The sequence below is a fragment of the Nannospalax galili genome, unplaced genomic scaffold, assembly GCF_000622305.1.
Source record: "Nannospalax galili isolate Female #2095 unplaced genomic scaffold, S.galili_v1.0 scaffold761, whole genome shotgun sequence".
In the NCBI taxonomy this organism is placed as follows: Eukaryota; Metazoa; Chordata; class Mammalia; order Rodentia; family Spalacidae; genus Nannospalax; species Nannospalax galili.
Genome location: NW_008346389.1, coordinates 2,454,972 through 2,480,445, shown reverse-complemented (window position 1 = coordinate 2,480,445; position 25,474 = coordinate 2,454,972). Strand labels below are relative to the sequence as shown.

At 41.4% G+C, this 25,474-nt stretch overlaps 1 protein-coding gene across 2 annotated transcripts in view; it reads left to right on the top strand.

The window, feature by feature from the left end:
• The window catches only part of Cemip2 (cell migration inducing hyaluronidase 2), an 80,784-nt gene that overhangs the window by 14,909 nt on the left and 40,401 nt on the right, over window positions 1-25,474 (top strand). For both annotated transcript variants that reach the window (XM_029568141.1, XM_008842780.3), the window contains exons 2-10: window positions 1,236-1,578; window positions 6,605-6,745; window positions 7,811-8,372; window positions 13,612-13,781; window positions 18,198-18,386; window positions 19,703-19,872; window positions 23,026-23,235; window positions 23,560-23,765; window positions 23,895-23,964. In XM_029568141.1, the coding sequence (XP_029424001.1) occupies window positions 1,248-1,578; window positions 6,605-6,745; window positions 7,811-8,372; window positions 13,612-13,781; window positions 18,198-18,386; window positions 19,703-19,872; window positions 23,026-23,235; window positions 23,560-23,765; window positions 23,895-23,964 (2,049 nt within the window). In that variant the 5' untranslated portion in view covers window positions 1,236-1,247. The remainder of the gene's footprint in view (window positions 1-1,235; window positions 1,579-6,604; window positions 6,746-7,810; window positions 8,373-13,611; window positions 13,782-18,197; window positions 18,387-19,702; window positions 19,873-23,025; window positions 23,236-23,559; window positions 23,766-23,894; window positions 23,965-25,474) is intronic.

Genomic DNA, 25,474 nt, shown 5'->3' with positions numbered 1-25,474 from the left:
AGTGTGTGTGTGTGTGTGTGTGTGTGTGTGTGTGTGTGTTTGTGTTGGGGGCTTGTGGGGAACAAGGCATCATGTAGCCCAGGCTGGCCTTGAACTTTTTATGTGGCCAAGGCTATCTATGGACTCCTGATCCTGCTTCCACCTTTCAAATGCTGGATTACAGGCTAACCTTTAGACTTTCAGCATAAGTCTACAGATTATTGTACAGATAAGATAACAGAGAGAAATAGCTAAACTGGAGGTAGCTCCAGTGGGGAAATTGAATACCCAAACTTGAATGTTTATTGATTGGAACTTTCTAGAGCTTCTGTGGGGGTCCCCATGTTAACTTCAACTTGAAGAGCTTAGCATTTTGATACTCCAAGTGTGGCACTTTAGTATCACTAGGTTTTTTTATTATTATTATTATTATTTTTAATGTAAATCCTGAGCCCTCTTTCCAGCAGTTGGGCCAGAATTACAGGGATAAAGAGCCAGGAATCAATGTTTTTAGCAAGCTCCCTGGAGATTCTTATCTATGCTGAAAACTCACACCACTTGGCTCTAGATGCCTGTTAGATTCACTTGAGAACATGGAATTTTTATAGAGGTTGGGATACAGACCTCACTACCCTGACTGAATTGGTTTGGGATACAGGTCCTGGGCTTTGGGAGTAGCGGGTGATTTTATGGTAATCTGTACCTGGGTGAAGTAGCAGTGGCCTAGAAGACAGCTGGTGAAGGTGGTGGTCCACCGCTTGCGGTATCAGGGATGAAAACTGACTCAGTAAGTCATTGGAGTGCTGTCAGGGTGAGAGAGAATGGGAAGTGTGCTTATGGTACAAACTTGCTGTTTGGGAAGATGGAAAATTACTGACAAAGGATGCTGTTGGTGGTCGTACAACTTTGTGAGCATATTTAATGCCACTGAACTAAAAATAGTTATGATGACAAATTCATTTTTATGTTCATCTAATCACATTAAAATATATTTTAGGACAGGGGAGTGAGTGCTTGCCTACTGAGTAAAGGTCCAGGGTTTGATCCCTAGCACTGAAAAAATTTCTGTAACCTGGGTTCTTGCCTATAATCCCAACACTTGGAAGGCTCAGGTAGGAGGATTGTCTTGAGTTTGAGGCTAGCCTGGGTTACATACTGACTTCCAGGCCAGCCTGGTCCTTATGGATCAGACACAAAGTTTTAAATCCATTACAGTACATACCTTCAGAACCGTGTATTATTCTTTTTTTTCACAGTGACAGGGTATCATGTATGCTGCTCCTTCCAGGGGACACTCCCCTGCTTTTCTGCAACCTCAAAATGGACACAGCCATCGCTCACCTGGTTATGTGCCTGGGAAGGTTGTCCCCTTACGTCCTCCTCCTCCTCCAAAGAGCCAAGCTTCAGCCAAATTGACCTCCATCAGACAAGAAGCCCCAGCGACCTTTGCTTTCTCCCCTGAGGAGCAGCGATCCCCGAGGGAGAGCCGAAAGCGGAAGAGGCACAAGAACACCTTCGTTTGCTTTGCTATAACCAGCTTCTCGTTCTTTGTTGCACTTGCAGTCATTTTGGGAATATCCTCAAAATACGCTCCAGATGGTAGGTGTGTGTGTGTGTGTGTGTGTATCTTGTGTGCGCATGCGTGCATGTGTTTGTACACATAGAACATACCTCAGAAGAAGAGATAAGAAGTAGAATAATTAAGGAAAAACTTTGACCTTAGGCTGGCTCTAGCTCATAATACACAATTAGGATGAGGTGTAACTTCTTATGAATGCCAGCAGTTGTCAAGAAACCCATTGAAAATTACAGACTTGATGCTTGCTTTCTTTCCATTTTTCCACTTTGTCCCAGGATTCAAGTTGTTCTTGGAGCATCTCTTGGAAATGCTTTTAAGAGACCTCACAGAATTCTTGTGGTAGCTATGATTTTTGAATTGCAAAAAGTTTTTATTTGATCATAAATATAGTGATAAAGTTGACTTAATTTTTAAAAACAAATGTGATTAAAAAAAAGACTTGTTTGTGCTTTGAAACAGGCTTGAGAAACAGTACAAAAAGAGAAGCTTTAAATACTATTGAGTTGTAGTGTATATCCTTAAAAGAAAACTTCTGGGGCTACAGAGATGGCTCAGTGGTTAAGAGCACTCACTGCTCTTGCAGATGACCTGGGTTCAGTTCCCAGCACCCACATGGCAGCTAACAACAACCTCCAGTAAACTACAGTTCCAGGGAATCAGGCACCCTTTTCTGGCCTCCATGGTATTGCATGACACGAGTCACTAACGTACATGCAGGCAACACATACACCAATAAAAAATAAATAAAAAAAAAAAAAAAGAAAGAAAAAGAAAACTTCCATCCGGGTGTGTGAACTGTGATCCATCCATTCCTTCATAGTTGAATGTCATGTACAGAAGCTTTAATTTCTTAAATTACATTTGCTTTTCAAGAAACCACATCAGACATTTAATGATCAGGGCTGGGGAATATGTAGTTCAGTTGGTAAGAACTTGAGTTCAATCCCTAGAACCTATATAAAAAATAGTCAGCATCCATGTGGGGGTGGCTCACAACTGCATATAATACAGCTCTAGGGTATCTGATGCTCTCTTCTGGCCTCAGGTTCCCACACACATGTGACACAAACACATAAAAATAAAATTAAAATAAACATTTAAAAAAAGCCAGATATGGTCTCATGTGCTTTAATCTCGGCACTGTGGAGGCAGAGACGGAGGATATCTCTGAGGATTGATGGCCAGCCAGTCTACTTGACAAGTTCCAGGCCAGAGAGTAATCGTGTCTCAAAAATAAAACAAACAAAAAACCAAAACAAACAAAAAGCAAGGTAGACAGTGTTAGATATAGGAGAGCAGAAAAAGGAAAGAGTTTAAAGTTAAGAAATAAGAACCAGAGCCAGACCTGCAACAGGCAAGGAATATGATCCTTTATTCAGGAGAACATAGGAGAGGGCTGGTACTCTCCGTGAAAACCAGGATCAGCAAAGAAAGGCAGAGCCGTCTGGATTTATACAGGAACACAGCTTCAGGAATTTGCTTGGTGCCAGTGTCCTCGGAGTATTTGAGGGTCTTCTTCCTGAGGTTATTTTCTCAGGATGAGCAGGCAAGTTATCTTATGGCACAGCAGGAGTTAAATCAGCCCTGTAAACAGTCTCTGTCAGCCAGGGAATTGACCAGTTGATAAGGCTTGATCAAAGGCCAAGCCACCAATTTAGGCCATTTGGCCACCTTGAGGAATTTATGTCCTTATGGCTTCCTTTCGGAAGCTTATGGCTCTCTTGAGATTTACATACTCTATCAGACAGTGCCTGAGGAACAACACCCTAGGTTGGTCTCTGGCCTCCACATACATGTACACCCCCCTACACACAAAGAGATACATACACAAAGAAATTTAATGGTTATATGTTTACTTTGATTAGTTTTGGAGAAATTTGTTGCCAGTACACTTCAGTATAATATGAACAAACAGTTGCTTTATAAAAATATCCATGTATCTGTACAAGTCAGAGAACCCAGGACGCAGGACCCGGGCTGTGATGCAGAGAATTAGCCCATTACAACCTGAGTTGGCACCTACTTATCTTTTGTACAGTTTACACCAGATTTTTGTCTGATATAACACAATAGTTGAGGGCCTTTTCACTCTTTATTTTAGGTTTCCTGGGTACTTTAAGGATTTTGTAAATTTTGAGTCTTAGAGGAAGTAATTGCCAACTTTTCTAAGAGAATAAACAGGGAGGAAGAGAGATGCTCCTATCCACATTTTTGCTGACCACATCATGAATTCCTAACATCAATTTCCATTGCCTGTGGCATTGACTTTCTGTCCCTCTCTCCAAGCAGAATAACCACGCTCTGATTCATATATCCCAAATAATCTGCAGGAAAGGGATGCTAGACAAGTGGGAAATCAGAGCTGAAATCTGTGGCTTTCCTTGGTATTTGCATAGTCCATCTAAAGCATGGATTCCTGATGTGGTTCCTAGAATCAGTGCTCTTTAGTTTCACATGTTGGCAGTGTAAGTGCAAACGATCAGTGGAAAGATCTAGTAATACTGAAGTATTTTAGGGCCAGCCCCACTGGTTTTTGCTGTTTCAGATGTGCTTACTACTCTCAAGTGTATTAGCCTGGAAGGTGGGGCTGGGTGAGCTGTTTTTCAGTTTCTGCACACCACACATTTTCTCATTTAAGTACATTTTACTGGAAAAAAAACCCAGGAATTTTTGGTGATAGATCTAATGAAGTGTGCCCTCTAGGAGATAATTACCAGCAAGCAGAGGAATTATGTAACATTGTAGTGGGCTTCAGATTTCCAAAGACTGGAATTCCTTCTCTGTAGACTGTGGCATGGGTCATACATTGGCTTCTTGTATAGCACCATGGAGAATTCCTCTATGTTTTATGAGAAAAGGGTGGGGGGGTGTTGAAGAAGATCTATTATTTTTTCTCAGTGCTGGGGATTGAGGCCAGGGCTTTGTCTGTGCAAAGCAACCATTCTATTATGGATTATTTTTTGATCATTGGAGTCATCTGAAGTGTTAAATAACAATTATGAAACTGATAGGAGAAAAATAATTTCACTGCATAATTACCAAGGCCTTAGTGAGATTAACTTTAACTGTAGTTACCCTCACTTCAGAGTGACAGAATAAGCTGCTTAGAGATAAAAGCATTGGGATGTGCACATTCAAAATGGAGAATCAGGAGGTTTTCCTGGGTTGGTCGCTTCTGCGGTTTTCTCATGAGCCCTTCACTTCATTGCAGTATTTCTTCCTGTGGTGCTCGAGCACGTCTCCTTCCTGCCTTCGCTTAATTTAAACGCAGGTGACTTCAGCACCAGAGATACTTGCGTTTCTTGTTTTTTCTGTGTATTTCGTATACAACATCTTAATAATCTTTGTACCCTTTTCCCCATTGGCACCCTCCCATAACACCCTCACTGGATTTCATGCATTCTGTCATTTATGTTAAGGCTTATCGAGTCAAGTTAGTATCCCCAGAAGTCCCTCAGTGCAAGTCATTCACTGAGATCTTGTCAGCCTGTCTAGAATCTCTCCCGTAAAGAAGATCCATTTTCCATCACCCAACAGTAATCAGTTTCCCAATAGTTCTTTGGCTAAGATTGGGGCCTGCTGTCCATTTCTGTAGCCCTATACTGGGTTTTTGTCTGCTTGAGTTTGCATGGGTCTTGTGCTTGCTGCCAATATTGCTGTAAGTTCATGAGCAAGGTCCCGGGAGCCTGTATGACTCTATTTCCATGTACTTCCTCCCCTGGCTCTTACATTCTTTCCACCCCCTCTTCTGCAATGGTCCCTGAGCCCTGGCTGGGTGATATTGAATATTCCTTGTGTTCTTATCTCCTTTTATTAAATACTGTACATCCTTTGGGGTCTGAGTCTAGTGTCACCTATTCCATGAAGCTACCTCAGTGACTCCAGCCCCGTCTTCCTTTGTCTAAGGTCATTTGCACCTAAAGTAATGACTTCATTATTTATCATTTAAGTTATATCATACATGGTGGCTTTTTCTCCCAGACTAGTATATAAACTCTGAGGGGATGTGACCCCCTTCTATATTTTAGAAATGTTATACTGTCTATTACAAAGTGGACAGATTGATCTTCAACAAATCTTCAGTGATCAGTTGATTTAAAATGAAGTAATATTTTTTCTTTCCCTCTTAAGTATTTTATACATAGCTATTGTTTCATAATTACCTGAATGAAGGTAAGTTGAAAATGTGGTAAACTAACATTGAAGTGAAGAACTTCATTTCTTAAAGGTGGAACTTCCACATCACTCCGTTTGCTAACTAATCTTAGATTTGACTTCTCTAATCTGTAATTTCTTCATCTCCGAAAATAACAAGTCATGGTTTGGCCACTTGCGTTCTGTAGTTTTGTGGTGAAAGTGTGCATGTCGAGAAGTGTGGTTACTTCCTACTTTGTGATTCACTGTATAGGAAGGAGCTTGTGAACATCTAACATAAATTTTACTTAATTTCTGAAATTTCTGTTTTCATTAGTCAAGATGTTATAAATATATGTGTGTGTGTATACACAGCTAGAACGGTGTCCCAAGGGTTCTACATTTTTTATAGCACTGCCAACTGGGGTCCAAGTGTTCAAACATATATTATTTATTTCTATGTATGAATGTGTGTGTGTGTGTGTGTGTGTGTGTGTGTGTTTCTTATGGGGATCAAATCCAGGGCCTTAGGCAAGCCAGGCAAGTACTGTACACTAAACTACATGATCAGCCCATTATTTTCTTTTCTGAACCATCTTTCTAGTGTGGTTCCAAGAGAAACTAATTACTTTGCTTCTCACTTTTATTTCCAGAGTAGGTGGTTGCAGTAACTCCATTTTTACCTTGTAAAGTTTGACTTGAACTAGGTGCTAACATCTTAATGTTGGGATAACAATTTTTTAGTGGCTGAAGTAAAGGATTGATCCTTCTGCAATGGCAGAAGTCAGAATACTTCAGCACCTTCCCTGAAGACCTGTTTTCAGGGACAGTAGTGCTTGGGTTTGGGTAATAGTATTCTTGCATTTTGTGGGGTTGGATTGCAGAACATATCAGTGTTGTGTTGTTTTGTAGAGAACTGTCCAGATCAAAACCCCCGTCTCAGGAACTGGGATCCAGGACAAGATTCTGCAAAACACGTTGTTATCAAGGAGGGTGATATGTTTCGCCTGACCTCAGATGCCACAGTGAATTCTATAGTCATTCAGGATGGAGGTGAGTAATAGTCCCTGCCTGTGGTGGATATTTGCTGGTCCTTATGTAGAACATTCTTCTTAGGTGGACTCACCTTTATGATACAGTGTCACTCTGACTCTAGAGATATGTTAAATTGCTAAGTTTGAACCATAGAATTTAAGTGCTATCAGTGCCTTAGAAATACTTTCTCATAGCTCTGTTTTGGTGCAACTGATGAGCGTTAACTTAGATTACCATGGCACCACTTTTCTCATTGCTGTGATCAAATACTTAACACATTGAGGTGGCAGACAGGAAGCAGAGAGCTGGGATTGGAACCAGAGGGAATATCACCTTTATGTCTCTCCCCTAATGACCCACTTCTATTAGCTAGAACACTATCCCAAGGGTACCACGACTTTTAAAACTAAGCTGCCAGCTGTGGTCCAAGTGTTCAGACACATGAGCCGTGGGCCACATTTCCTAGTTAACCGTATGTATAAAAACCATATATGGGCCTGGAGAGATGGCTCAGTGGTTAAGAGCGCTGACTGGTCTTGCAGAGGACCTGGGTTCGGTTCCCAGCACCCACATGGCAGCTATGAACTGTCCTTAACTCAAGTTCCAGGGGCATCTGAAGCCCTCTTCGGTTTGAATCCCAGCACCCACATGGAAGTAATAACTGTCTGTAACTCCAGTTCCAGGGGATCCGATGGCCTCTTTATGTCCTCTGTGGGCATTGCATGGCACAAGTGCACTTACCTACATGCAAGCATACACTCATACACATAAAATAAAAATAATAAATAAAATATTTTTTAAAAACCACATATAAAAATGAGATATATTTATAGATTCATTTTTAATATGTAGAGATAGGATTCTTCATTTTTCTTTTCTTTGGCTTTGAAAACTAGTTTAATTTTCTAAACGGACTCTCTTAATTTTCCTAAGCTAGTTGGGGGGTGTATTTTATTTCCTCATTAAGGTATTAGGAGAAAATAAAATTAATGTACCTTAAGGTGTATTTTATTTCCTCCTATTTATCTGTCTCAGAATGATGTTTTGGAATTTGACTTACATAGTGCTGTTCCTACCTTGCAGGACTGCTTGTTTTTGGGGATGATAAAGATGGATCCAAAAATATTACCTTGAGGACTCGTTCCATCCTGATCCAGGATGGTGGGGCGCTTCATATTGGAGCAGAAAAATGCCGCTATAAATCTAAAGCGACAGTTACCTTGTATGGCAAGTCAGATGAAGGTGAAAGTATGCCAACATTTGGCAGAAAGTTTATTGGCGTGGAGGCTGGTGGGACGCTGGAGTTACATGGGGCCCGGAGGACGTCCTGGACGATGCTGACCAGGACTCTGAATTCCTCTGGCTTGCCTTTTGGTTCCTATACTTTTGAAAAGGACTTTTCCCGGGGCCTCAATGTGAGGGTCATTGACCAAGACACAGCCCAAATTTTGGAAAATGACAAATTTGATACCCATGAGTACCAAAATGAGAGCAGGCGACTTCAAGAATTTTTGAGAGTCCAGGATCCAGGTCGGATTGTGGCTATTGCCGTTGGAGATTCAGCTGTCAAGAGCCTGTTACAGGGAACAATCCAGATGATCCAGGACCGGTTGGGAAGTAAGCTGATCCAAGGACTTGGCTACAGGTAGGCAGGCCATGTTCTTTTCTTCCGAGCTCTGTGCTAGAGTCTACACCCGTGAAAGCAGAGAAGGTAGGAAAAGAAGCACCCACCACTGCCCCTGTCTCCGCTGGCTGGTGGCCACTCCCATCAGTTCATCTGATTGTCTCTTGTTTGAACAGTGGCTTGAACAACTGGATGTGGTACACAGAGCCTGTCTTGTGAACTGTCTGTAAGGCCAGCAAAGAGCACAAATGTACTGAGAACCAAAAGGAATAGTAAAGATAATTTGTCTTGGAAGAGACTTCCTCTTTTCATTACTTTCAGAGCATAATGAAATGCTCAGAAATGAAGACGTTGTCGTCTGGGTTCATTGAGGCAGCTTAGGAATTGAAAGGTTAAGGCAGAGTTCCATGCTACAGTGTGAAACCTATCACAAGCCCAAAGGGGCCGGCATGCTCAGGGTCCTTTTCTTTCTCTTTTGAAATCTTTTTTATGCTTTTTTTTTTTTTTTTTTGTCTTTTTGAGACAGGGTCTCCTTGTAGCCCCAGCTGTCCTGGAACTCACTATGTAGACCAGGCTGGCCTTGAACTCACAAAGATCCGCCTGCCTCTGCCTTCCGAGTGCTGGGATTAAAGGCATGCGCCACCACGACCGGCTAATTTGAATCTACTTGCTTGACTGGCTCAGGTCTGTAGAATTCTGGCATACAAGAGGCAGCCAAACATTGGAGAGCTAATATACGCATCCTGACATTGAACCACGATTTCCTAATGCAGCCTGGATGCTAACTGAAGTAGCTGGCTTGCCAGTTAATTAAGAAAGCAGAAGTTACAATTCTGCTGAATGTTCTTAGGAATGTTAGGAAATATCTGTAGTGACAGAAGCAAGAGGATGTCAACATCCACATACTGAAATGACATATTTGGTTTTCCTTCTAAGGATGCAGTATTATTAGTAGAAATTCGAGGAGGTAAAAGTAAGTGAAGGAAAAGGTTATATATCACCTTAGGTATGCGGTTTGTTCACCCTTGGGAGATGCTAGATGCTGGATGCCATCAATATTCAGATGAAAGGACATGGCCTGAGGGCCCTTGTTTAGCATGATCAACAGAGACCTACAAAGATAAATCACTTAGTGAGACCTATAATGGGTTGTAATCTATAGTGGGAACATAAGTGGAAAGAATCTCTAAATTGGTGAGGGGAGTCAGGTATACTGTTATGAACCTGTAATCTCAGCACTTGAGAGATTGAGGCAGGATGGTAGCCCTCTGACCAGCCTACAGAGACGGGGGAGAGAAGGAGAGGGAGAGAGAGAGGAAGAAGGAGGGAGGGAGGAAAGAGGGAGAGAGAGAGAGAGAGAGAGAGAGAGAGAGAGAGAGAGAGAAATTGAAAAGATAAGAACAAAAGCCACCAAGGAAGAATTGACATGGGGAAGTAATAGGCAGGCTTCCCAAAGACTAGAGGCCTGGAGGAACTCTAGATAGCTGTGAAGATAGCCAAGGAGAATGGCTATCTAGACAGGATACCAGGAGTCAAGTCCCAGAGTTTTTACCTGATAGTATTCTAGCAGAGAAGTGGTAGAATGAGAATGTTAAGTTTAGTGATGGATTATTAGACAATCCCTGTGTAGTCATCACTCAGGCCAAGAACTAAAGCTGCCAGCAGAACCCCCCCCCCCCAACTGCTATGCACTGACCACTCCTCCCATTTTCAAAGAACCATTCTCCTGAATTTGGAGATATCGTAAGGTTTAGGTTTGCCTGTTTTTGAACTTCATATAAGTGGCAGCAGACAAAATATTTTGTGTCTGGCCTTTTTTTTTCATACAGAAAAATTCATTTTAAATACAATTGACACTAAGATGCACATGCGTTTCTAATCTATATATCTGATTATTACTAGTCACAGTCAGTTACTTTCTGAGCCCCTTGCTCATGTTACAGAATGTCGTTGATATTGCTACATGTAGCACTGGCTTATCTTCACTATTGTTTCTTTTCTGGCTAATGACTATCCCACAATTTATTTACTGTGGACAGTTGGATGGCTTTCCAGTTTGGACCAGTGTGTTATAAGAAGTGTTTCTGTAACTGTTCCCTTACTTATCTCTTGATGCATGTGTGCTTGTACTTCTGTAATACATGGACCGAGGAGTGGAAACATGCTCTTTCCAAAGTTACATACTTACTATGTCAGCATCCTTTCATTGTGACAAAAGAAATGCCTGACAAAATCCCAACATAGACTTCGGAAAATGGGTAAGAAACCCAAACTGTATCTGAGGAACTACTGGCGACTGGGAAGGGGAGGTTCAGTTTCATTTAAGGGTAAGACTTTTAGTAGGTTGACCAGGCTCCAGTGAATTAACCCACACTGAAGAGCATTTGGAAACACAAACTTGATATTATAGGCATATATGTATGAAAATAGAGCATAGTTAAAAAGTGGGGGATACAGATATAGGAGGGAATCCAAAGATGAACAAAATATATTGTATAAAATTCACAGAAAATAAAATAATAAAAACAGTGTCTGAGACAGTCAACTTGTGAGGAGGAAAATTAATTGTGATTCACAATTTGAGAGGTTTTAGTTCATGGTCACTTGGCTCTGTTGCCTCAGGCCTGTGGCAAGGCAGAGAACAAGATGATGAGGAGCAGGTAGTGGGGCGAAGATGCTTATGTCATGGTGCCCAGGATGTAGAGAGAAAGAGGGATCTGGGAGTCCCAATATTCCTGTAAAGACATGCCCTCAATGACCTAACTTCTTTCCACTAAATCCAAGCTCTCTCTTTTTAAAGAGTTTATTTTTATCTATGCGTATGTATGTGGTAAGTATGTGCAAGTGTGTGCAGGGGCCCCCAGAGACCAAAAGAGGGTATTGGATCCTCCGGAGCTGAAGTTACAGGTGGTTCTGAGCTATGTGACGTGGGTTCAGGGAATTGAACTTTGGTCCTTTGAAAGAGCAGCAAGTGGTTTTAACTTCTGAGCCACCTCCCTAGCCCATACCCTCCCCTGGAAACAAGCCTTCCACGCCTGGGCCTTTGGGGAACTTCTACAATCCAAACATATCACCCTTTGCTTCTTTATATAGTAGTGGCAGCACTTAGGGATTCTGTCCCTTCATGCTGTCCTTGCTTCTGGGTTTGTGTCACCACTAGCTGAGACTGTCTTGACTTTGGTACCTCTGTCTACTGAACTGGTTTCTTAATTTCTTTTAAAATATTACTACCCATTTGATGGAGGAATTAGAATCTTGTTCTTTCATCAGCCTTCCATTGTGTCGCCATTATCTCTTACATACATAAACATGCACCCCTTTGAAGATAGTGCTCTACTGCATTGACATTTTCCAGAAGTGGAGGAGGGAAGTAGGAGTGTTTTTTAGATAATGTGAGTAGACTGGAGCATTGTTTTATAGTTGCTTAGGCAGTGCTGGTAAATAAAGGAAGCCTCTGACATTCTTTTCCTTCCCTCTCAACTGGAAGATAATAACTTCAGACATTCTTTATTTGATCCTTTCTGCTGTATCAAAGGATATAAACAGAGCTCTACCTCGTTCTCAGCCAAAGGGGTAGCTAATCCATGCAGGGGCAACTGTGGGACTTACAAGGGTGCAGGCAGGCTTTAGTGAACTTTTATCTGGGAATATCTAGCCATCTGTCTGGCGTGGATTACATTTAGTACTTTTTTACAAAGTAGGAAGTTCACATTTTTCTTTTCATGTTTTGAGCCAGGAGGCCTAAGGCACATTTTCTGGATTTTTGTTACTGTAATTTTTCTCTGACTAATTTTGGACACAAGCTTGAGCAAGTCCCTCGGATGTTTAGTATTAATGGAAGTTGGATGGCATTTTAAAATACATTGCTTTCTGTAGATGATCAGATGTAAAATTAAGAATCTGTTGGATCACAGTTTTGCAGTTTTAAAAATGTATGGAAACCTCTAACTCAGTGATTCTCAACCTTGTCCATATACCAAGAAACATTAAAAAGTGCTGCTGCCTAGGGAGTCTTAGGCCAGATTGTTTATTATTGCTGTAAACTGTGATCTCCAAATTAGGATGTATGGTGTGTGTGTGTGTGTGTGTGTGTGTGTGTGTAAGTGATACATGTGTCCACATTTATGTAGGTATGTGCACATGTGTGTGCAGGTACACATGCACATGTGTGCGTGTTGAGGCCAGAGGATGACATGACCTCGAGTATCCTTCTTAGTCACTTCCTACCTCATTTTTGAGAGAAGGTCTCTCACTGAACCTGGAACTCATAGATTTAGCTAGTCTGTCTGGCTGGCCAGTGAGCCACAGTGAGCTTGTCCCCACACCCCATCACTGGGACCACAGATGTTTGCCACTGGACCCTGCCTTTACGTGCATGCTGGGGATCTGAACTCAGGTCCTCAGGCTTGGTAGGAAGATTTTCACTGAGGGACCCAGCTCCCCAGCCTAAGGTTCTCAGAGCATAATTAGCAGCATCATTGGCACCACTGAGGAACTTGTTAGAATTACAGATTGTTTGGCCCTTCCACTCTCAGGCTGTACTCAGCAAGCAGATTTAAAGGGCCCTTCTGATGCTCACTAAGCAGCAAGTAGATTTAAAAGGCCATTCTGATGCTCACTAAAGCTTGAGGACTGCTGCTCAGCTCAGTGTTTCTCACATCCACCTGCACATTCAGATGCCCAGAACCCCCAGCATTAGCTTTTAAAGTTCCCAGGCACCTGAATGTGCCCTGAGTTTTATCCTCACTACTGCAGTGTCAACCACACAAAGAAAAATGTAACAACATGAGAAGCATTGTGTGATGCTAGTAGAGGCAAGAGGATCAGGAATTCAAGATCATCCTCTCACCTACACAGTGAGTTCAAGGCCAGCCTGGGTTACCTTAAGACCCTGTCTCAAAAACAAAACCAACCATGAACAAATGAAAACCAAATAACTAAGAGAGCAGATGAAATCCTTTAGGAGACTGGCTAGGAGCAGGCATGCATGAGATGGTTGTGTTTCGAGGAAGGAAATCCACAATTATTTGAAGCCCCAGGCATCCCTGTTTCACCAGTGGGAGCTGAAGAACAAGTTTCTGAAAACCAGATGCATTTCCTTCTGTGATGTCAGTTCCTTAGAACAAGTCTGAACTGTGACTTCATGGAAAAAAGAGTCAAAAATGAAATACCAGAATTGAACACCAGCATACCATCATGTGTCAGAGGCTTGTCATTCCCATGACAAATAATCAAGTGTGCATGGTCTTTTCTTTTCTAGGCAAGCTTGGGCTTTGGTTGGTGTCATTGATGGTGGGACCTCTTCTTGCAATGAATCTGTGAGGAACTATGAAAACCATAGTAGTGGCGGGAAAGCTCTGGCCCAAAGAGATTTCTACACCGTAGATGGCCAAAAGTTCTCTGTGACAGCCTACAGTGAGTGGATTGAAGGTAGGCAGATGCAGTCTAAACTTTTGTGAGACTTGGTAAGTATTATGATAGGCGGGTTTAGAGCATTATGGTATTCAGATGCCTAACTCGTTGGCTTTGTCAGCTAGGTCAGGTTGAAACTTCTTTAGTCTTGTAGACTTGTTCTTTCTAGATAAGGATCTGTTCCAGTTTAGGCAACCCTACTTGGACTTTGTTCTTGATCTGAGTCACAACATATGGAAGTTAATCTCAACTCTTAACTACAAAGATCTACAGTGCCTGATCTCTGAGTTTGCCTATGGGGGATTCTCTTGATTAGGTTAACTGAGGTGGAAAAGACCTGCCCACTTTGAGTGGCAACATTCCTCAGACTGTATAAAAAGGAGACAACAAGCTGAGCACAAGCATTCATTGCTCTTATCTTCCTAATTGTGGACAGTGTGAGACCAGTGCTTCAGCTCCTGCTGTCTTGACTTCCTCACCATGATGGGGAATGCTTTCAACTGTGAGCCCAGGGACACCCTTCCTTAAGTTGCTTTTCTCAGAGTATTTTATCACAGCAACAAGAAAGTAACCAAGACACATAATAGAAATGGTTTTATTTCTTGGCTTTGACCAATTGGATCAATCTGAACAGGTTGGTGAGCTGTCTTTAGTGTGCACTGAATGTGTGCACTGAGCATGATTTTATACTTTGAATCGTTTCCTTAGACGGGACAGCAAATACTACCCTTGACCACATGCAGTGGGAAAAAAAAATCCTACTTTATTACTTAGTTTTTTCCCTTGATAATCTAACTAAAATGTTTATCTTATGACAAGTGGAAAACATAGACGCACACAAAAATTAATTTTTAGTCATATTATTCAGAGATGATTTTTTCAGTACACAAAATTCCAGGATTTTAAAATTTTAAGTGTATTCTCCATTTTTTTGACATGTTTTTCTAAAACACTCATCTTAAGCCTTTTGAAAAAATTTTATCACATTGATTTTGTGTGTGTGTCCCCGTGTGTGCATGCACACACACAGCACATGTGGAGGTCAGAAGTCAGCTTAGAGTTGGTTCTCTCCTTCCACCATGTGGGACCTAGTGTTCAAACTCAGTTTGGTGACAAGTCCCTTTACCTGCTGAGCCATCTTGCTGGCCCCTTAAATCTTTGAATCATCTTCAACCTGTATTTTCACTATAATCCTTTTTAAAAATTTTTATTTATTATTTTTATTTTATGTGTATGTGTATATTGCCTGCATGTAGATAAGTGGACCCATGTTGTGCAATGTCCACGGAGGTCAGAAGAGGCTGTCAAATCCCTGGGACTGGAGTTATGGACAGTTGTTAACTGTCATGTGGGTGTTGGGATTCGAACCCTGGTCTTCTGCAAGAACAATCAGTGTTCTTAACCTCTGAGCCGTCTCTCCAGCTTCTACTATAATCTTTTTAAAAGAAACAGACTGTTACTCTGTGGCCCAGGATGCTATGATTTGCCTAATGCTTATTAGCACTGGGTATTTAGGGAGCGTCTGATTTTGATTGTGGAATTTCTTCATTTGCCTACTTTGTTGCTGGATTGTTTTCCATGTTAGTTATGGATTGCCCCCCCGACCCCTTTTTAAAATCTGTGCTTGTCCATCACCTTTTCTAAGTGCGTATTGTACCCAAATTAATGTGAGATGAGTAAAATTAAGAGATGCCACTATATCTGTAATTACCCAGAATTGAGCAGCAATGTAGCAAACAAAGTGTTGGTTAACTTAGATTGTTGTTTACTTTAAAAACAAATAAATGGAACCTCTGATATGTGACAAGAGCCTTCACATATTGCCTCTAAGCAACCTGGGTTTGGGTGAGGAGATGGTATCTGTGATGGAAAACAAGCCCTAGCCTCTGTCTTCAGGATCACTCCTGCAATCTTTCTACCATGCTGCAGAGGCCTCTGGCAACAAGCACAGGCAGTGAGCAGCAGGTCCTAGCAGGAGTGGTCCTGTAAGTGTTTAATTCTCTCCGGGGACGTTCCCAGCAGGAGGCGACTACTTTCTGACCCTGAATCAACATTTCCTGTGTAAGAACTAGGAACCTTCATTTCCGCATCACAGTGCCTGCTCATTTCTGAAAGAGGGATCACTCTTTTTATCTGTCATGAGCTATTGTTTGTGCCTAGTGTTCTCCTGACTCTTACTTTCTGGAAGAGGTAGAAATTAGCCCCAGGAAGTGGGGAGATTGAATTTATTTCCTTTCAAACTTCAGTTGAGCAGTACTTGTAGGAGATAATTATAGGCAAGATTTTTCTCCTAAGCTTTAGAAAAAGTAAGAAATTATTAAACACTGAAGTTTTCCCCTGTACTTTGACTATTTTTTAAACAGAAATAAATTCAAATAACTTTTCAAATCAAAGCTTATCTAGTATTGTGTTTTAGGGGCTGGAGAGATGGTTCAGTTGGTAAGAGCACTGGCTGCTCTTACAGAGGACCTAGGTTCGATTTCCTTGCACCCACCTGGCGGCTAACAACTCTCTGTAACTCCAGTTCCAGGGGATCTGACACCCTCTTCTGACCTCTGTGGGCATTGCATGACATGGGTGTACCTACATACATCCAGTCAATACACTCATAAACATAAAATAAAAATAATAAATAAAATATTTTTAAAAGCTTACCTAGTATTGTATTTTGAAAAAAGTATTTGGAATTTCATGTGGAAAAAATTATTTCCTAGTTGCTCCCTTTTATGGAGTATTTTATTTTTATAAAGCCTCAGATTTTGGATAATGTTTTGTTGTCCTGGATTTTGTTTATCTTTGTTCTTAAGCTCTTTCTGTCCTTGGAAAGAGGTATGGTATAGAGATGTAACGAATTTAGTCCTGGAGTTAAATTATCATTCAGTTCTGGACTCTAGCATTTTTTTAAAGTGATAATTCCAACTGCTATTCAAACTCTTAGAACTTTGTTTTCTTCATCTCTAATGAATATAATAATTTCTCTCTCAAAATTATTTCAATGAAAGGCTATTACATCTATTAGTGGTTATGGGATTTATTATTCTTTATATTATTTTCAGGTCCAATCACATTATGTGCTATAGCAAATGTGGATGCAAAAAACATTGAGAAAAAGCACACTACATTTACTAGGTATTCATTATGCATGTGTATGTGTGTGTGTACACACACATACACACGCACACGAGTACTTTGCAGAAAATAAAAAAGCAGGGCAGACTAGAGTCTATAAAAAAGAATTTAGTACTTGGCTAGGTTAGATTTTATCTGGGTAGTTCACTCAGATTGCAAGGCCATCCGAATTATTCCTCCTTCCATGTGAATTTCCTTTCTTCTGACTCTCCCAGCTTGAGTAGGTGTTTTCTTCTGCTCATCATAATCCTTTTGAGCCAGCATCTTCTTTTGAGAATGATGATGGAGAAGCAACAGCAATCTTTAAAATGGAGAGTTTCCTTCTGTTGGTGTGATGAAGTAGCTGTCCTCAATTCCAGATGCATTTCATGAGCTCAGCTTTTAAGTCTTATAGATTATTTCATGGATGTTGTAGAAACAAGAAATGCTTCAGTACTGTATTGTGTATAAATAAAAGCATAAGCTGGATTAACTCATCACTTCTTTGCTTGATTGGGAACCAGCTTTTACTTTTTTGTTTTTTGGGTTTTTTTTTTGGAGACAGGGTCTCCCTATTGTCCCAGCTGGCCTGGATCTCCCTATGTAGACCAGGCTGACCTCAATCTCACAGAGATCCACCTGCCTCTGCCTCCTGAGTGCTGAGGCTAAAGGTGTGCAGCACCACGGAAAGACCACCTATTAGTAGTCATTAGGTTGCATAATTTGTAGTACATCATCTCGAGGCCAAAGGAGCTAAATTGGACAGGTGCACCACCATATGCCTTCAGGTCACACAGCAAGTTAAACTGGTTATATTCATCCATTCAGCAGACACCACTAGTCTGTACTGTGAAGAAGAAAGAGCCATGAATACGTGAGTGGATGCACCTGCTGCCATCACTAATGCACTACAAAGAGGTGACTGGTCTGCCACAGGGAAGGTCTAAACATTACCAATGAGAAAGCATAAGGCCCAGAAGAGAGGCTACTTCCAGCAAGGATATTAGGGAGGCTTTTCTGCATTTTATAGTGGGGTTTGTCTTACAGGCCTATGTGCCCCCTCTACAAGTTTCAGCAGTGCTGGGGACTCTAACTCAGGGCCATTGGTGGGAATCTTCCAAATTTTAAAAGAATGGTTCACTCACATGACAATTTGGGTCATAGCTGGTAGTACATGAACTTTCTTTTTCTTGAGGACACATAGTTAGCATTAGGAAAAAGTTGAATTGTGTTTATCTTTGTTTTTGATTGCTAAGTCAGGGACATGGTTGACTTTTAGGGGAAAAAAAATCTCTTCTGTTAACACCTCACTCTTTGTTTGTTCAGGAATTTCTCTCTCGGGTTTCCGGGTGGAGATTGTGGATGGAGTAAAGCTCCACCTGTCAGATGATGTCAGCAGTTGGAAAGCTGGAGACCAGATTGTGATAGCAAGCACCGACTACTCCATGTACCAGGCTGAGGAATTCACACTTCTCCCCTGTCCTGAGTGTAGCCGATTCCAGGTCAAAGTCAAAGGTATCGATTGGGTGGCTCAGAGTACTTCTTGGGAAACGCATTCTGTTTTTGGGGATGTGAGTCCTGAAGCCTCTTTCCAGCACCACTCGTAGTTAAAAGGGAGCCAGATAGATACTTTCATTGGACTTTATTTCCTATCATAACATTGAATAATACGTACTTTGAAAGTGATCAGTGCATAAAATGGTTCTTATTGTGAGCTCTGTGTGGAAAGAGCTAGATATTCATTCCTGAGGCCCCTTAGATGGTTTCTGCACACATTTCATTCACGTTGCTTCTTTGCTTAGGTAAGCAAGGTTACACGGTGATGCAGCGAAGCAAAAGCTGAGTCTCCGTTCAAGAAGCAGTTCACTCTTCAGTAAGGAGAGTCTTGAAGTTTGAAACTTTTGAAAAAAATTGAAAATAAAAAGCTTTGTAAAATATAAGTAGAATGCTTGGCTTAGTTGGCACTTTTTCCTTTATTTTATTCAGTTTCATGTTTTTCCCTCTTTTGATAATACTAGGCACATGCAAAACACACACACACACACACATACACACACACACACACAGACACACACACACACAGACACACACACGGAATAATCCCAAGTAATGATGATACCATCCATCATTAGTACTTTCGGGAATCCCCACTCTACTTGGAAATGAGTCTTCAAGGACTTCTGTTCCTATTTATTATCTTTCTTTTTCCTATGTATAAGATCATCAGAGAAAAAATTCATTTTTAAGATGCTTGTACACTTCCAGGAAAGATAGGCATTTGAAAGCATATAGAATAACTATAACAGTAAGTGGAAAAGAAAAGATGACAGATTGATTCAGTGGGGTTAGTGTTCAAATGCTGATTACTTGCTGTGAGGTAGGAGTGCAGAGTGACAGTGATAGAAGGACTGTCCTTTGTTTCCAGAGCTGTCCTTGTTTTCTCAAGAGCATTTGTTTAATAAGGCCCCCTTGCATTTGGGTCTTCATATGTCCTCGGGGTCAGAACAAGGACAGAGAGAAGTATTGCACAGGTCCAAGATCATTGGTGCTAATCAAGGAAGGGCTGAGCTCCTCAGGGTGGGCAAGCCCTTGTCCCTGTCTCGGTGTGAGAAGTGACCGGGCAGCAACAGGGGTTCGGGCTTTGGGTGGCAGTTGGATTAGGCAATCTTTAAAAGTCCTGCTTCTGGGATTCCAGTCTTGAGGTGTTGAAGTGGTAGAGACAGCAAGTTCCTGATGTTGTCTTGAGGTGGGAAAATGAGGAAGAGGGCCTTTTTGGTGTTCCTCATATTCTTTTCTTTGTTCTGACATTCTTCCTTCGTCCACATCACCAGAGACACCCCAGTTCCTGCACATGGGTGAGATCATAGATGGGATAGATATGAGAGCTGAGGTTGGAATTCTCACCCGGAACATTGTGATCCAAGGAGAAATGGAGGACTCATGCTATGGAGAAAATCAGTGCCAGTTCTTCGACTATGACACCTTTGGGGGACATATCATGGTGGGCAAAGGATTTGGATTTCTTTGAAATCTTAGTTGCTAAGTACTAAGAATTCTTAAGTTGCTAAAAAGCTTTCAAGTGGTGGGATTCTATATATATACAAATATGTATATATGGATATTAAAAAGACATTTTATTTCTCTTTAAAATACTATGAAGATGCTAAAAACAAAAACAAAACCAAAACCAAAAAAAAAAAAGGAGAACCAAGTGTACATGTTTGTGATCCCAGAACTTGGAAGACTGAGGCAAGAGGATCAGGAGTTCAGGACCAGCCTTGGCTACACAGGGAATTTGAGGCCAGCCTATGCTATCTGAGATCTTGTATCACAAATAAAGAAGGAAGAAAGGAAGGAAATAAAGTTGCACCTTTATTTAAGTAGTCTGGACTAAGTTGAACCATTTTAAGAATTGTTTCATGAAGAATTAAATCAATGTATTGGAAAGACACATACAAAGACAAGATCACAGTGATATTGGTATCCATGCACGCAATTTGTGAATTTCTTGGTTGATTCCTTCCTTCCTTCCTTCCTTCCTTCCTTCCTTCCTTCCTTCCTTCCTTCCTTCCTTCCTTCCTTCCTTCCTTCCCTCCCTCCCTCCCTCTTTCTCTTTTTTTCTTTCTAAAAAAATTATTTATTTGGTATGTATACGTGTGTGTACCTGTATGAGTTCATTTGTACCATGTATGTGAAAGTGCCTGCAGAGGCCAGAGGGTGTTGGACCCCCTGGAATTGGAGTTACAGGCAGTTGTAAATTGCCATGTGGGTGCTGAACCCATATCCTCTTCAAGAGCAGTAAGCATTTTGACTGCTGAGCTGTCTCTTCAGCCTCCATGTCTTGGTTTCTTAAAGAGCATGATATTATTAAAGTGTAAACAGTAGTCGTATGCACATAAAAAATATGATTCTGTAAACAAAAAATTTATATGCAGATTTAAAAAATTATTTTTATATTATGTATATGAGTGTATTGCCTGCATATATGTGAGTGCACTCATGTTGTGCAATGCAGAAGAGGGCATCAGATTCCCCTGTAACTGGAGTTAAAGATGGTTTGTAGCTGCCATGTGGGTGCTGGGAATCAAACCCAGGTCCTCTGCAAGAGCAGTCAGTGCTCTTAACCACTGAGCCATCTCTCCAGCCCCCAATATGCAGATTTTTTTGTTTTTGTTTTTGAGACAGGCTCTCACTATGCAGCCCTGGCTGACCTGGAACTTGCTATGTAGACCAAACTGGCCTCAAATTTACAGAGATCCACCTGCCTTTGCCTCCTAAGTGCTGGGATTAAAAAAGATATGTGTCACCATGCCCTGCCTCTGTATGCAGATTTTTCTTCTGGAAAATAATGAACACTATTCTGTATACCAAGTTATTGGACATCTGGTCTGCATGAGTTTGAGATCTCTCTGCACTGGGTAGCCTATGATTATTGGCAACATTTCTGATTTACTGGTTGGGGAAATTGCTGGTGCAGCATTACTGCTTTCTTTTAGTTATATGGTTGAAAATTCAGTGCTTAAAAATATTGCATGCACTCAAATTTTGATCATAGGGGGATTTTCGCATTTTATAGGGGAATCTTTAAAGACAACTTATACAAGCACCCAAGCATTGGCAGAGGATTTAGAAATAAGTGTCTGTCTAGCTATGGCAGAGGTTACAGAAATGAAAAGACGAGACTACAGGTGACCAAATATAGATAGTCTCTGATGTGTTTGAATAATTAGTTTGACTTTATTATGATGCAAAGGTAATATGCATTCACGTCACCTTACTCCAAAGTTAGAATCTTTTCTTGAGCTGGTGATGTACAGTCTGATACTCTGTGGAGATCTGGGGCAGGGGCAGTGAGCTGCAGCTTCTGTCAGCCACGTGACCTCCAGAGAATGTCTGCATACTGCAGTGCACTCTGTTGCTGGCTAAAGTGGTCTGTGGTGAGGTGGGTTCAGTTTACTTTCAGATTATGATAGTTTCAACTTAACAGTGGTTTTGTCATGTTGCAGTCCCATTTACATTGTTGAGTTGTACCTGTGTTTGAGCAAATCAAACACATACGCAGATGGCTGTGGTGGCACACATTTGTAATCTCGGGACTCAGGAGGCTGAGGTTAGTGGATTGCTGTAAGATCGAGGCCAGCTTGAGCTACATAGTGAGTACCAGGCCAGCGAGAGCTACAGAGAAAAGACCTTGTCTGGAAAACAAAAGTAACACAAGAACAAAGCACCCCACCCGCCTATATAAAGAGAAATCGGTTTTGTAGTTTTCCTTGTTTCATTTCTCTTTATTCCCTATTAGAATCTAATGTCGGCTCTTTGAAGTAGTTGTCCACGTAAAGAAGCATTTGCCATTCTTGTGCCTTTTGTGGTGCCGGGGATCAAATTGGGTTCTCACACATGTCAGATACTTTACCACTGAGCCCCTAAGGTGCTGAATTACTAAGTGGAGCTCTGGAAAAGAGCTGCTTTTATTTTATTTTGGTGTGTGTGGGTGTGCATGAATGAGTGCTGGTAAAGATGTACATGTACGTGTGTGTGTAGGCCGGGGGTCATTCTTGAGTAATGCTCCTTGGGAGCCATCCACCTTGAATTTTGAGACTTGATTGCTAATTGAGACCTGGGGCTCACTAATTAAGCTAAGATGGCTGACCAGGAAGCACCAGGGGTCTTCCCGTCTTTGACTCCCCAGAGCTGGGATTGCAAACGTGACCCCTTGGTGGGGATGTTGGGGATTGAAATCAAGTCTATGTTTGCACAGCAGGCATTTGCCAATTGAGCTATCTTCTCAGGCTCCAAAATATTCTAACATGTATATTTTCTATTTTTTTAAAGAAATATTTTATTACTTTTATTTTATGCATATGGGTGTATTGCCTGCATGTGTGTAAGTGCACCTGTGTTGTGTAATGCCCTCAGGGGTCAGTAAAGGGTGTTGGATCCCTGGAACTAGAATTCTGGACGGTTGTTAGTTGCCATGTGAGTGCTGGGATTTGAACCCAGGTCCTTTGCAAGAGTAGCCAGTGCTCTTAACATCCTGAGCCATCTCTCCAGCCCCTAACATGTATATTTTCTGCTAAATGATATATATGCATATTTGTTGCTTCTTTCTTGTTCTGAAAAGATTCAGCTTGACTTGGAATACTTTGTTTCATAGATAGAGAAGAATTTTACTTCAGTCCATCTCTCTTATGTGGAGTTGAAGCACATGGGTCAGCAGCACCTGGGGCGCTATCCTCTGCATTTTCATCTGTGTGGAGACGTGGATTCTAAAGGAGGCTACAGACGCCCAGCATCTGTGGATGGCCTGTCCATTCATCACTGCTTCTCCAGGTGTATCACAGTACATGGGACCAGTGGCTTGCTAGTAAGTAGCCTCACATTCTGCTGACATGCATCATTTGTCATTGCAACATTAACTCTCTAAATCTCAAGACTTCTTTATATCACACGTTAGCTGTTTTACCACATGCCATGCTCTAAATTTGCTCTTACTGAGGAAGCCTATTGTTTTTTTTCATCTGTATCATCTTACATGAGAAATAAAACCTGATATTTGATTTTTGCCTGTCTTCTGAGATTAAAATTTTCTTTCTGCCTTTTTACTGAGTGTGCCATACTGAGTAGTACTCGTCAGTGAAATCCCAATCTGTCTTCTTTCTAATGACAGTATGCACTTACATTTCTACAGATAAAAGACACCATTGGATTTGACACGCTGGGTCATTGCTTCTTTTTGGAAGATGGTGTTGAACAGAGAAACATTTTGTTCCATAATCTGGGGCTTCTTACCAAGCCGGGCACACTCCTCCCCACAGATAGGAACAATTCCATGTGCACCACCATGCGAGACAAAGTGTTTGGAGACTACATCCCTGTGCCTACCACGGACTGTATGTGAGTAGCAGAGGGAGAATCATGTGTGGTGGTCAAGTCCTTTGACTTCTGGGGACAACATAGGGGAGGTTTTAGTGGATAGGATTTTTCATGAAGAGTGTCTAAATTACCTTCAACAATGCCTTGCAGGGCTGTTTCAACTTTCTGGATTGCTCATCCCAACAACCATCTAATCGATAATGCAGCTGCAGGCTCACAGGTAAGTAGACTAAAGTGCTTTCCCTTTTTGGTGTCATTTGTGCCTCTGATTGCTCTAGTTTATGTGGGTATGATGTCACAAGTGCAAGGGAACAAAACATGACATGGTGTCCTGATACTGCTTGTCTAGTGGAGGGCAGGAGGTGCCTGAGATGGTGCTTCCGTTTCGTCCAAATCCTTCATGCCAGTTAGGACCTATGACTCTAAAGACAAATGAAGGAGCAGAGCTGAGCTGCTCTTTAAGATAGTGCCATTTCTAGACTGTGTTGTTAGTGTGTCATACATGGTCTTCCTGGCTTCTAATATTTGAGTCTTTGGTGGAAGAGTAACATATCATTTCCATGTCTAGTGCTGATCAACAAAGAAAGCCTTACCTTTTCAAATTCATGTGTGAATTCTGCAACAGATGTCATTCTGGTCCAGGACACAACTTTTTGTTAAATGCAGGAATTAGTTACATTTAGGGACATCTTAATAAAGCAGTGAAAATCTCAACTATTATTTGTTTAAGACAGACAAACAGGCATGTGTATGCACAGGAGAATAATTTCTAAGAGAACTAATGGACTGTTTTTAAATGGTAGATATTGTCTTGTGGCTAATGTAGGAAAATACACACTTATAGCTGAGTGTAGTTCAAAACTACTGACTTATATAAGTGAAATTTCAAATTGTGTCTGTGCTGAAGACTACCGTGCAGGGCTGTGACCATGCAGCCTAAGCATCCACATTCAAACATCATGATTCTTTAACATGCCCAGAAGGACAGAAATGCAGAGCATCACTTCTCAGCAATATGTAAAATAGATGCTGAAGAGGGTATTTCTTTGAGCTAAACAAGAGCACAGGGTGATAGCTGAACTCATATCGGCAATTTTCCTTAAAAACATGAGAATAATTTGAAGGACTCTGACATTTGAAGATTGTTATCTGACTGGACAGAGACCTGTACACTCAATGATTTCAGATTTTCACACGTTCATTTTCTATCAAGTATGTGTTGCGCTTATGTGGGCTTGTGCTGAGCATTTCTGACCAGAAAGTTAGGACAGAGAGGTGGGCCATCAGCCATCCTACTACCTCTTCTGATCCATTGCATTGCAAGTCAACACCCAAAGTACTGCTTCCTCAGCTCTTTCTGGAAGCTGGGGGTTGAAGATGAAAGCAGGACCCCGGAAGCCTGAGGCAGGACTGTCAGATACCTTTCTTGGACTGGCCAAGAATAATCAGTGTCTTGTGCATGGTCTTGATGTCTTTTAATTCCTTCTTTTCTCTCTAGAAAAAACTGTTTAAAGCTAATGTTCGGCAGGGTGTTTTCCTCTCAGAGTAAATGAAATCGTTTCGCTGTATCTTACTTTTGCCTTTTACAGAGCTGCCTTTACCTTAGATATGACAATATTTAATAGAATCAACTGTTCTGTTCTGTTCATCCCACCCCCAAACCCATTGCATCCTGGGAGGGCTGGCTCTGCCCTCTGCTTGCAGGGACATAGTACCAAGCCTGTTCTCCA